Source organism: Pipistrellus kuhlii, unplaced genomic scaffold (assembly GCF_014108245.1).
Source record: "Pipistrellus kuhlii isolate mPipKuh1 unplaced genomic scaffold, mPipKuh1.p scaffold_m20_p_1, whole genome shotgun sequence".
Classification (NCBI taxonomy): Eukaryota; Metazoa; Chordata; class Mammalia; order Chiroptera; family Vespertilionidae; genus Pipistrellus; species Pipistrellus kuhlii.
In genome coordinates this window covers 52,103,850-52,117,142 of record NW_023425404.1, presented here as the reverse complement: position 1 = coordinate 52,117,142, position 13,293 = coordinate 52,103,850, and the positions used below count along the sequence as shown (strand labels likewise).

General features: G+C 45.2%; 1 protein-coding gene across 4 annotated transcripts in view; it reads left to right on the top strand.

The window, feature by feature from the left end:
- Positions 1-13,293, top strand: part of MAPKBP1 (mitogen-activated protein kinase binding protein 1) — a 62,864-nt gene that overhangs the window by 31,399 nt on the left and 18,172 nt on the right. For all 4 annotated transcript variants that reach the window (XM_045583604.1, XM_045583608.1, XM_036445197.2 and 1 more), the window contains exon 3: positions 4,769-4,860. In XM_045583604.1, the coding sequence (XP_045439560.1) occupies positions 4,769-4,860 (92 nt within the window). The remainder of the gene's footprint in view (positions 1-4,768; positions 4,861-13,293) is intronic.

Here is a 13,293-nt window from a genome sequence, read left to right as displayed (position 1 = left end):
GTGGTTGAGGTGGATGGAGTCAGCGAGAGGGAGAGTATAGGAAATGAGGTCAGAGAGGCAGCCGGAGGCCAGATGATTTAGGGCCTTGGATTTGGATTTGAACTTAAAGATAGAAGCTATTGGAAGGTTTTGTGCAGAGTAATGACATGACCTCATGTAAATTTTAAAAACATCATTGTGGCTTGCCATGTGGAAAAAGACTGTAGGGGAAAGGCCTGAAGCAGAGAGAACACATGGGAATTACAACCACAGGCCAAGTGAGAGATAATAGTTACTTGGACTCAGTGGTATGTTGGTAAATGTTTACAGGCTCTGAGGGGGAAAAAGGACCCTAGTATGTAATGTTCGCTGATTTCTATGGTGTAAGTACCTCCACTGTGGTGATTTCAATCTACCAACGTGTTGTCCCTGAAAGTGGAGGTGGAAAAAGACGTGCATGATCAGTGCTCACGAGCCCATGCAAGCCAGCTGCAGCATACCGCTGCTGGGACCTGTGCCTTCAGCCTGTGGTGTGTTTGCAGGGAGGGTCCAGGCTGTCTCCATTTTCTAGGGTAGATGGATATCGTACTATGTTTTTAAAAAGAGAGGATATGGAGAAGGTTATCAGAGGGAGAGAGTCGGTTTATAAAGTCCATCGTGCTGGAGCCTGGAGCCTTGCAAAATAAGCCTAAATGTTGGAGCTTTCAGGAGCTCTGAACTCTCAGATCCTTTGAAAGTGGAGCTCAGCCCAGAACCTCCCTGCAAACAGGAAGCTGGTTTGAGTTAGAACATAAAATAAAAACCAGCTGATGCCCCTGAATGTTTCCCCCCTCCTCTTCCTCCTCCACTGAGCCAAAGGAAATTGCCCTCTCCAAACCCCCCTCCCCCCTTGGACAGCTAGTTGCTCAGAAAGCCAGAAAAAGCCAAAACCAACAAATCCTTTGAAAATAGCCAGTTTTGAGCCTAGGCAAACTCCTGCCGTGGGGTATCCTGGCCCAGATGTCTGTACACTGCTGAGAATCCTAGGAGGAAAGTGACTGGGGAACACACAGGTGCTGAAACCCAGGCCCCGCTGAAAAGATGGTCTGCAGGAGGGCTTCTCACACTGTACCTTCCAGCCATTTTGTAGGTCATGAAATCAATAAAGTGGGCCACAACTAGAATTATTATTATTATTTAATTTATTAGTATTTTTTGTTGTTGTTGTTAATCCTCACACAAGGATATTTCTTCATTGATTTTTGGGGAGAGTGGAAGAGAGAGGGAAAGACAGAGAGAAATATTGATGTGAGAGAAACACACCAATTGGTTGCCTCCTGCACGAGTCCTGACCAGGGCCCGGACGGTGGAGGAGCCTGCAGCCAAGGTACATGTCCCTGATGGGACCGAAGCAGGACCCTTTGGTCCATAGGCTGGCATTCTATCCACTGAGCCAAACTGATTAGGGCCAGAATTATTTTTTAATGAAATAGAATACCATAGAAAATAGAATGTTACATTACTTAATACATACAGTTCTGCATGCAATAAGAGTAAGTATTGTCATGTGAAACTTTTATTTCAGTTTTAGCACATGCACACACATACATGTGTCGTATACACTAGTACTGGGTCATGATATAATATGTGTTTCTTATTGTGGGTCATGGTCAAAAACCTTTGATAAATACTAAGTGTCTTTAGGCTCTGTGTAATTCATGGCTCCTTCTCGCTTTAAATTGCTAGTGAAAGGTCCACGCTAGTTTCAGAATCAATTATCTATGGAATTGGATTACTACCCATATTCCTGTCTGAGGGAAGGGAAGCTGAGAATCAACAGACTCATCTGGTTCTTTGGGACCAAGCTGAAGCAATTGGAGAAATTGATGCAAATTTGAATCCAAAATATTTGTCTGAAATCAGATTAGCTTGAAAAATTAAGATTGGGCAGCCTTTTAGCTCAACTGCACTTGATTTTATGACCTTTCCCATCTATGTGGGTAATGTGGCCTCGGGCTTCTGTCTCTCTGCAGTAGGCAGTGGGTGCAGCAGGAATGTTTCTGAGCAGGCCTCTCTCTGGGATAGCCAGAGGCACAGTGCCAGGGTAGGGGGTGGTGCCCTGAACGAGTGTCCCCCACATTTCCCCGGGTTATTTGTACTTTTCTGCCAGTGCCCTGTGCTCAGCCCTTTCAGAAAGGTGACTGAGTAAGTATGGAAGAAGGCATACACTAAGATACACTATCAAGAATGTGTTGTCCTTTATTTTTTTTTTATAGTAAATTGATTTTTATTTTTTTTATTGATTTTTTACAGAGAGGAAGGGAGAGAAATAGAGAGAGATGAGAGAGAAACATCGACCAGCTGCCGCAACCAATGTACATGCTCTTGACTGGAATTGAACCTGGGACCTTTCAGTCCGCAGACCGATGCTCTACCACTGAGCCTAACTGGCTTCGGCAAGAATGTGTTGCCCTTTAAAAAAAATAGACTGTATTGAAGGTCCTTTTCTACATCAAAAAGGATGTTGGTATTAAGGAGAATATAACTACCATGCCTTCCAGTGCTTTGACAAAACCTCACATGTGTGGCCTTCTGGCCAAGTGTCTGATTTTATATTGTTGTCAGAGTGATCAATGTATATGTTTGCTGTGGCTGAACCAAGAAAGAAGACATATAGAGATTTCTACTGAAATTATGATTCCATGAAAGATTTTGAGGAGATGAACAAAGCTGGTATATTGCAGAGTGCAAAGTGATTTTCAAATGTAAAGAATTTCTTTGGGTTGAATTCCATGGAAGTGTGTTACTGACCTGTGTTCTAAACTATGAAACATGAATATTGAGCATGTAATAGTTTTTCATACATAATTACATCTGATACAATTATATATATAAATTTATGATTTTTTTTATTGATTTCAGAGAGGAAGGTAGAGGGAGATAGAAAGATCAATGGCAAGAGAAAACCATCAACTGGCTGCCTCCTGCATGCTCCTTACTAGGGATTGAGCCTGCAATCTGGACATGTGCCCTGACCAGGAATCGAATCATGACCTCCTGGTTCATAGGTTGATGCTCAACCAGTGAGCTATACCAGCCAGGAAGGAATAGTTTTTCTTGATAGACAAACAATTAATGAATTTTTAAAAATGTGTTGAGTAGGCTAAAGTTAGTGTACTAGATTTGGTGCCTCAGACAGGCCCAAGGACAATTGGCAAGTGTGCTGGTGCCCTAGAACTAGACTGCATCTCCGTGAGTAGACTGAGAATCCATCCACATCTCCAAGAAGCACAGAAGGCTCTCAGGGACCCTTCTGGGAAATAGGTTTTAACTATTATGTCCCAAGATGTGTTTTTTGGCAGCCACAGGGCATGTCTTTCCAACCTAATTTAAACTAAAATGGTCCTTCGAGATGAGAATTTAAACCAGGGGTCCTCAAACTTTTTAAAGTGGGGGCCAGATCACGGTCCCTCAGAGAGCTGGAGGGCCGGACTATATGAACTACTAATTCCTACTGTAACACCTCGGCTGCGCTCACTGCCCAAAAAACCTGGCGGGCCGGATCAGACTCCTCTGCGGGCCGCATGTGGCCCGCGGGCCGTAGTTTGAAGACGCCTGAAACAGTCCCTCAAGGAGTAGTTTGATTTCTCCAGTTGAGACAATAAGAGAAAAGCAGTGACCCTAAAGCTATCCTAATTGGTTCTGGGCTTCCCCTGTCCAGAAACTGGCCTGGACTAGGAGTAGATCACCTTGCCACAGATATAAACACCCATCAAATGGTTCTGGTTCAGATTGCCCTCCTAGGGCCTCTGAGACTCTCTTAGCAGAGTTCAGTCTAGCTTGTTTACTTGACCGTTCAAATCAGAAACTCATGCCCGCGAGGCAACGCCAGTGCAGGGAGTCCAGACAACACTAGAGGAGACCGGACTGGAGTGACAAGCAGGACATTCTGTAGCAAGGGGCAAGCTTCAGTGACAAGCAAGAGGCTTACAGGGCGATCTGAATTTCACCTGGCAGAAAGTCCAGTAAACTATTTGAGGTTAGCTCAGTGTGCGCTATGGGGACTGCAGACATGTGGGATAACAATAGTGACGATGAGGGTGATGGCGAATATCTTGTGTGGCCACGTCCTCTCAGAATCTCTGAGCACTTGACACATGTTTCCCTTTCATCTCTGTGGGAGTTGTGGCTTAATGATAACAATTAGAGTACTCCAAGCATCTGTGCTTTGCAAAACACAGAATTAAGCCATGTTTCTGCCTCCCGAGCTCATAGTCTGTATGAACTGGCAGACATTTGGGTGGGGGTGGAGTCCTGTGATAAAGAGAAGAACGTGATAAAATGCAAAGATCAGGGATATAATTAGTCATCTAATTGATACCTAACATTTTTCTGGCTCTTGGTGGATCAGAGTGGCCTTTCTTTCATGCCTGCCAAGTCACGAAGATCAGTGACCTCTCCTGAGTACCATCCACTCAAGAGCCAATCTGGGGACCTAAGGTTTTATCTTGTAAACGGAGCCTTTATGGATTAGGGGAGTGCTTTTCCTGCTGTGGCGCGAACAGAGCTTTAACCCCTTCATTTCCATTCTGTGGTACCAGCAGATTGAGCCCTGTTAAAAGGAAGTGATGCACACTGGCTTTTCCCCACGTGATCAGGCGGCCTGGGAACCTGGAGGAGTCAGTAGCCCATTCTCCTGAAGACAGGGGCATTAGAAAAGTAGTACTACAGGATGGTCCCGAGTACCTTTAATACCTCCTTTCCAACCCCACTTTGTCCATAACATGCCACTTCTGTCTTGCTCTAACAGGTGACCTTGGAAAAGGTGCTTGGAATAACAGTGTCTGGAGGCAGAGGACTTGCCTGTGACCCCCGGTCTGGTTTAGTTGCCTACCCAGCTGGGTAAGTACCTTGGAAGAGGGCTTATTGCATGGGGAGTTCATAGCCATGCTAATAGTTGGAATGGACAGGCGTTTCCTGGTATCTTCTGGGAGACACATCCAGGTTAACGTTTTGGTGCCGTTTTTGTAAGGAGTTACAGCACCTGGTAAAGGCTCTAGCTTTTTGGCTATCCATTCCCACCCATACATAGAGATTGAAACTTTATATTACACCGCTCCAAAAACCATCTTTAATACTTACCTTGTAGTGATTTTTAAAAACAGCTTTGTCGAGATATAATATATATACCATACAATTCACCTATTTAAAATTCGCAACTCAGCCTGGCTGGTGTGGCTCAAATGGTTGAGCATCGTCCATGCACCAAGTGATCACTGATTCAATTCCTGGTTGCATACTCAATCCCCAGTAGGAGGCGTACAGGAAGCAACCAATCGATGCTTCTCTCTCAAAGCAGTTCGCTCAAGGCCACACAGCTAGTGTCTGTATTGGGATTCCAACTCAAGTAGTCTTGACTGCAGAGCTCTTACTTTTTTGTAATCCTCACTTGAGGCCATCGATGTTTCTATCTCTTTCTCCCTCTTTCTCTAAACAAAAATCATGAAAGCATATTTAAAAAAATTAAAAGACACAATTCATTGGCTTTTAGTATATCCTCAGGTTTTGCAGCCATCATCACAGTCAGTTCTAGAACACAATCATCACCCTAAAAAGAAACCCCATATTCTTTAGCAGTCACTCTCCATTTCCCCCTAAGATCTCTAGTCTTCAGCAACAACTAATCTATTTCTATCTATATAGATTTTCCTATTCTGAATATTTCATATAAATGGAATCATATCATACCTGGCCTTTTGAGACTTTTTTTTTTCATGGTCCATACATGTTGTAACAGGCATCAGTACTTCATTCCTTTCTATGGCCAAATAGCCTTCCATTAAAGATAAAGTACCACATTTATCTCTTCATCAGTTGATGAGCATTTAACCATCGTTTCTGCTTTTTGGCTCTTATGAAAAATGCTGCTCTGAACATTTGTCTACTCTAGTCACTTTGAGAGATGTCAGTGCTGTTAAAGTAAAAACCATTCAAGCCTATAAAGAATTTTGTGCCGAAACCGGTTTGGCTCAGCGGTAGTGCGTCGGTCTGTGGACTGAAAGGTCCCAGGTTCGATTCCGGTCAAGGGCATGTACGTTGGTTGCGGGCACATCCCCGGTGGGGGGTGTGCAAGAGGCAGCTGGTCGATGTTTCTCTCTCATTGATGTTTCTAGCTCTCTATCTCTCTCCCTTCCTCTCTGTAAAAAATCAATAAAATATATTTAAAAAAAAAAAAAGAATTTTGTGAGTTTAGTTGAGCCAAACTGTTGCCAATTGCCAGGAAGCAGAATCTCAATATATTGAGATAATGCTCCAAAGAATGGTAGTTTTTCACCTATTTTTAGACATTATAATCAAAGGAGGAGATGTAAGTAGGTTACATGAAATCCGTTGGTGATAGATTAGAGAGGGCATGTCTTTCCAACCAAATTCAGAGGCCATAGGAGGGCAGTCTGAACCAGAACCACTTTGGTGATAGATTGCTTTCCCCTGAAAGCAAATCAGGAAACCTCTGGGATTGGGTAAAAAGAAAAATGATAGACTCATGCTTCTTTTGCATAGGTGGGTACAGGATAGTTAACATTCAACAATTAACATAATAACAATAACATTGAGGCAATCTGGTCTGGGCCCTGGTACTATTTGTTGTGCATGAGGGGTCTGGATAAAGGGAAGTTACAAGTTACCCTGGCATTCCATAGGTAAGTTATCTTAGTTGCAATTAGACAGACAGTAGTCTCAGTAAAGATGGAAAATGGATCTTTGGAAAGATACTGGCCTAGGACATAACTACCTACTATAACCTGCTTTTTAATAAAAGATTTTAATTTCAAATAATCCTTTGTGGTTACTTTAGGTCTATGAGTTCACAAGGCTGCCATGCAAGCCTCCCCTGAGCTAGTCATGTTAGCCCGTGGCCCCTTTTTGTCTACAGTGCCTGGAAGAAAAGCAGGGTTCTGGGACTGTTCTTTCCCTGCTGCCTTTTCACTCCTCCGCTGCTGCAGGCGAGAAGCCCTCAGCCACCATTTCCTTAGGCTTCTGCAAAAGTGTTTCTTTTGAAGGCTTGGGGCCCCTCCTGCTTCTGGTTCTGTCAGCCTCTGTTCTTTGCTCCTGGGCCCAGGACAGAAAATGGGAAGGCCATTGCCCTCCCTCTCTTGCCCCACCCTCAGATTGGGAATGCCAACTTCTCCAGTATGAGTTACATAGTGTGAGTTGCACAGTGTAGGTTTTGTACCAGATATGATTTTCATAGTTTTATTATTCTGTCAAGAAAGCTACCTTATCAAGAACTTATTCTGTGCCAGGCACTTTGTTAAGCTTTTACAGGAGCTATTTATTTATTGCTCAGAGCAGCCCTGTGAGCTTGGTACTGTTATCGTCCTATATTTTAGAAACTAAGTTTCAAAGAGCTTAAGCAGTTCGATCAAGGACACACAGCTAGTGTCTGTATTGGGATTCCAACTCAAGTAGTCTTGACTGCAGAGCTCTTATTAGTACTTTTTTAAAATCCTCACTCAAGGCCATGCTTATTAGAGAGGGGGAAGAGAGAGAGAGAGAGAGAGAGGAGAGAGAAACATCAATTGGTTGCCTCACGTATGTGCCCTGACTGGGGATGGAGCCTGCAGCCTTTTGGTGTACGGGACTACGCTCCAAACAGCTGAGCCACACTGGTTAGTGCAGCTCTTTTAAAACGGGGGAAGACCACACTTTCTGCTCATTTTTAAAGCTGCTTTCCTCCGAAGCTGTCTAATTACCATTTGAATGAGAAATGCCCAGTCTCTGCAGGGAGACCTCTGCCCCTGGGTTCTGGTCAGTGTCTCTCCTGAGTGACCCTCTGGCCTTTGCTATCTGGTGGGGATGCTGTGGGAGCTGCACTGGCTTTGTACCCTGCAGAGGCCGAACTGGCTTCCTTCTCGCCCTCTAGAAGCAAGTTGATAAAAGACTTCTGTTGTTGGATACCCTGTGCAGCCTGCCTCAGGGGAATTCCACTCATGCCTGCCTCTGCCTGGGAAAGCTAGGTTCCTTCTTGTTGGAGGTGGGGCAGGCTGGCTAGGAAAGGTCTGCGCTTTTGCTCATTGCATGTGAGCCCTGTGCTCTGCCTTGGAGTTGTGGAGCCCTGCTCCCCTCTCATCCACATACACCCCGGGCCTGGCGCCTTTCAGGGTGTGTGCTTCTGTTTCAGGGCAGGCCCCAGCCTGGCTCGTGTGCCTGCCAGTCATTATCCTCTCAGGTGTTGTTTGGAAGATTCCCTGCCGTGACCTCTGGTAGATTTCCTCAGTGTGCTTGTCTTGGGCCAGCCTTGAGCAGTGCCCCAATCTACTCCCTGACCTTTTTATTTCCTAAAACTTTAAATATTCTCTTTGCAAGTGGCCCCTTTTTGGTTGTTTAGTTTTGCTGGGGCTCCCTGATGTGCCTCTGGGGTATCTGGGGGTTACCAGGCAGCTTCTTTTCCTCCCTCCCTTTCTTCTTTTCTATCTGGTGATCCTAACACCCTTACCCCACCCCCACTCTCTTGTTCCTACTGAGCTTGTTGTTCTAGGAACAGCTCAGGTATCCTAGAAACAAGAAGAGAAACACACACACACACACACACACACACACACACACACACGAAGAAGAGAAAACGAAGCTCAGAAATTTCTCCCAGAGGCCTAGAGGCAAATATCAAACGAAAACAAAGTTTTCTGGAAGGAAATGAAACCGCTTAGGGAGGGTGAAGTACAGGAGGATGTGTGTCAGGCAGAGGTGGGCTGAAGTCTCTGGGCAGAGACCCGTCAGTTTTAGTGGCTCCAGCATCTCTTCTCCAGAGTTCTCCTTTTCCTGTTGTCTTCCCCACAGGAAGGCTGCCCCTCACCTGTCACACTGTAAGCCCCCCTGCCCTAGGAACCAGGCTGGTCTCAGACAGCCCCTTTGAATGATTAGTTTAGTTGAACACCTATAATTGACTTGGGCCCCTTCCCTAGCTGGTTCGGTAGAAGGTTCAGGGGCTTTAGAGCCCAGTATAGCCCCTATTGCTACTGTGGAGCCAGTTAGTTTTAAACCGGGCACAAAACGAGTCCAGGCTGCCTGGCACTACTTGAGCCAAATTAAACTGAGACAAGATTGAGCCATATGTGAGCGTTCATTCCAGTAATACCGGCAGTATGGGGAGAGCAGCAGGCCATCCTGTAAATCCTGCTGTAACCTCCCCTGTAACTGCCGGAGTAGATATAGACAAGGAGGCAGGGTAAGGGCTGTAAGATCTGTGGTCCCTGGTGTCTCCCTCCAGGATTTTGAAGTCAGATAACAAGATAGTTAATTCTCTATAATTCTCTAAAAAACAGCTCCTCCCCTTCCTGGAACTGGAGAATGGTTAGCATTCCTGGGCAAACACTCTGAGGGGTCAGGGTCCCAGCACAGCAACCAAATAAAAAACTATCCCATCCTTGGATCTCAAAATGTATTTCGAGGCATCTCGTATCTTTTCACAGCCCTGTTTTTCTCCTTGCAATGCATCCTCCAGTTTCCCAGGGTCTGTAAGAAAACCTCTTATCAATAGTTTGTAAGTTTGTAAATAATCGATAAACAACTGTGGTTCTATGCTTGTTGTGTGCCCTTCCCCCATCAAGTTCTGAGAAAGTGTTTCTCTTGTCCCCAGTGCCAGGGCCTGGCCTGGGTGAATGCTATGAGCTGAGGAGCTATTGGGGTGGAAAGTATCCTGGAAAGGTGACTGACCCCGTCCTAGCTAGAAGGAGAGGAAACTCGGCTCTCTGGAGAAGGTCCTTCATTTAGTCCATGCCAGAATTTATGTTGAGATCCCCACCTTCAGAGCACTAGAGCGGGTGTGAAGGCATAAAATTTCTTTCTAAATTGTGTCCTAGTGACATCTGAGCTGAAGGAGCATAGAACTACCTTCTTATTCTCTGTGGCAAGCCCTATGTAGGGGCCACGGAGAGACTGAGAGAAAAGGATGCCTGACTTGGTGCCCTGAGGGATGGGAATCATGTGAATAATGTATACAGGGTCTTTGTGGGGTTTAGGTTCAAGAAGGGCAAGCAAACAGTGAGCATATCTATACTAATAAAAGCCTTGGGGGTGATCAGGCCAGCAGGGAATGGCAGTTGAGGGCAATCAGGCAGGCAGGGGAGGGGTTAGGGGGCGATCAGGCTCACAAGCATGTGAGCAGTTAGGAACCAATGGTCCCAGATTGTGAGAGGGATGTCCAATTGCTGGTTCAGGCCCCATCCCTGTGGAATTGGGCCTAAACTGGCAGTTGAACATCCCCTGGAGAAGATGCAGGCTGGGCTGAGGGATTCCCCCCAGCCCCATATACAAATTTCTGCACCAAGCCACTAGTCTACCCTGTTTCCCCAAAAATAAGACACTGTGTTATATTAATTTTTGCTCCCAAAGATGTGCTAGGTCTTATTTTCAGGGGATATCTTATTTTTCCATGAAGAAGAATACGGTACACATTTATTGTTAAATGAAAATAAAGGAAATTTATCACCTGTATACGGTACGGTAGTACGGTAGTTGTCAACACAAACCAGACAAACTGTGAGTCCTACATTATCAAGAATTTACTCATTTATTCAGTGACAATCATGTCATCATCTTCTGGAACATCATCATAACAATCCAATTCCTGAATTTCCTGAATTTCTTGTGACTCCATTTTTTTCAGAATCAGTGGACCAAATCTCTCATGTTTAGCCTAGGGGGGGCCTTATTTTTTTTGGGATGCCTTATATTTCACTCAGAAGGAAACATGTAAGTAGGTTTTATTTTCGGAGGATGACTTATTTTCGGGGAAACACAGTATATATAAAAGCCTAAGTGACCATTACAACCGACCGGTCACCATGATGTACACTGACCACCAGGGGGGCACATGCTCAATGCAAGAGCTGCCCCTTGGTGGTCAGTGCGCTCCCACAGCCAACCTCCCGCCATCCCTTCACCGCCCCCCACCCCCCTGCCAGCTGGCCCTGATCAGGGCTAGGCAAGACGCTCCCAACCAGGCCAAGAGACCCCACCCATGCACAAATTTGTGCACCGGGCCTCTAGTAGACAAATAAATAAGCAAGATAATATTAGAGAGTGATGAATGTCCCAAGAAAATAAAACTGGGTGATGGAAGAATCAACATGTGAAGTACGACGCCGAAGTGTTCCAAGTGGAGGAAACCTCAAGTGCAAAGGTCCCAAGGAAAGGAGGAATACATTCACTTGTTTGAAGGGCTAGGTAGCATGGTGTTTAGACCATAATGACTGAGAGACGGAAGCTCAGACACTACCACTTTGACTTGGCTTGTAAGTCTTGAAGCTCACAGAGATTCACCTCTTGTTCTGGAAGAAAATATGTTTAGAGTCCACAGAAAGAGGCGTAATGGTAGCTCTATACTGGTGGCCATGTTATTTACTGGGTTATTACTGTGGATAAAAGGGGCCACATGCTAAGCTATGATGGGTAATCATGTCCTAGGCTGGTATCTTCTCCACGGTCAACCTTTACCTTAACTGAGCCTATTGTCTTTTTGCATCTAAAATAGCATATCTGTGAAATGTCAGAGTAACTTGTAACTTCCCTTCTTCCAGACCCTGGACCCCTGGGGCAAACCAAATGTACCTGGTGTCTGGATGGAGAGCACAAATGCCTTCATTGTTACTGTTATGCTAATTGTGACTGTTAACTACCCTGTACCCAACCAAGTAAAAGAAGTTTGTGTCTATCATTTTTCTTTTTATCCAATCCCAGAGGTTCACCCTACCCCCAAGCTTTGCTTTCTCCTGTCTCCCTAATCTATCACCAATGGATTTCACGGAACCTATTTATGTCTCTTACTTTGAATGTAATCTATAAAACAAGGTGAAAAACCACTGTTCTCAGGAGCATTATCCCAATTGGTTGAGATTTTGCTTCCTGGCAATTGTCGACAATTTGGCTCAAATAAACTCACCAAATTTTTTTTGCAGGCTTGAATGTTTTTACATTAACATTACTAAGCCTTTTCTCATGGTGGGGGTGGGGTGGGGGTGGGGTCATAAAGTTCAGAAACAGATGCAGTGGGTCTTCCGGCCTGGCCCAAGAGGGTTACTTATCTGGAAAGCTCTGGAGTCCAGGTGTCTAAAGAGGACCACAGCCAAGGATGCACTAGGAAACATCCTAGACTCACTATCTCTGGGAATAATTAAAGCTATAAGATTTCCCCTTTGGGGGGTGAATCTGGAGGGACAGTTTGTAATTGCACACCTTGATGAGGGCCTAATGAGTCACTGGTATGCAGCAAGTCCAAATGGGATGCTACAGTTGGGTGCCTGCTGACTCCCTGGATAGCCCTGTCTTGTACTTGGGCACCAGAGTATCTTCATGGCTAGGAGCACCATGCTCATCTTTGCACATGATCATCTTCAGTCTCCCAACAATTCTTTGAGGTAGATATTATTTCTGTTTTACAGATGAGGAAATTGAGGTTCAGAGAAGTTAAGGAATATGCCCAAGATCACACAGTATGCTAGCAGACAGGTCTTTCTGACCACAGTTTTCTTGTTTCCATCATCATATTGCCATCAAACATCAGCGTGTCCTAAAAGCCTGAGATGGGGAGAATCATGGACCAGCCTTAGGTCCCTAGTGCACAGGTCTGCTGCTTAGGAGGCTCCTTGGCAGTCGGGGCTCTGAGAGTTGGTAGCTACTAGTAGAAGCATAAATATTTATTCACTCATTCAGAAATATTTGAGTGCCTATCCTCTAGGCCCTGTGGGTGTAACAGTAAATAAAACAGATAAATACCACCTTCGCAGAGCTGGCAACCTACTGATGAAGTTAACTGTGTAGAGTATTGATGTGTGTTATGGAAAAAGTATAAGCAATGAGCTTTGAAAAGGAATAGGGACTACGGGGGCTGTGAAGTTGTAATGTTAAATAGGGCTAGAGAGTGACATTTAAGCAAGGCTTGAAGGACCTTTGGTGTTTGAGAGTCACCTGATTTTACTTGTTCTGAAACAAATTATAAAGCACAGGATCTCTGTTCGAATCTTCTGTGTCTTGCTCCCTGTATTCATTGCTTGTTTCAGGATTTATTTGTTTCTGCCTTCTGGAGGATGGAGAGTGGTAGGAGGCAGATTGTGTGGGAATGCTGGGCTCTTTGTGACGGCAGCAGGCCTGGACCTGTCCAGGGGAGGGGGTTGTTGAGGGTTGGCTTTTTCTGATTCAGAGAAGTTCCTGGGCAGAGAGCCCAGCACCTGGTACTGGTGCTCCATGTGACTCCCGGCTGAGGCCTGCGGGACTGAGGCCTTACTGTCTTCTGTGGGAGTGAGCAGTCTTCCCGCACCTGCACCCTGGGGTTCTGAA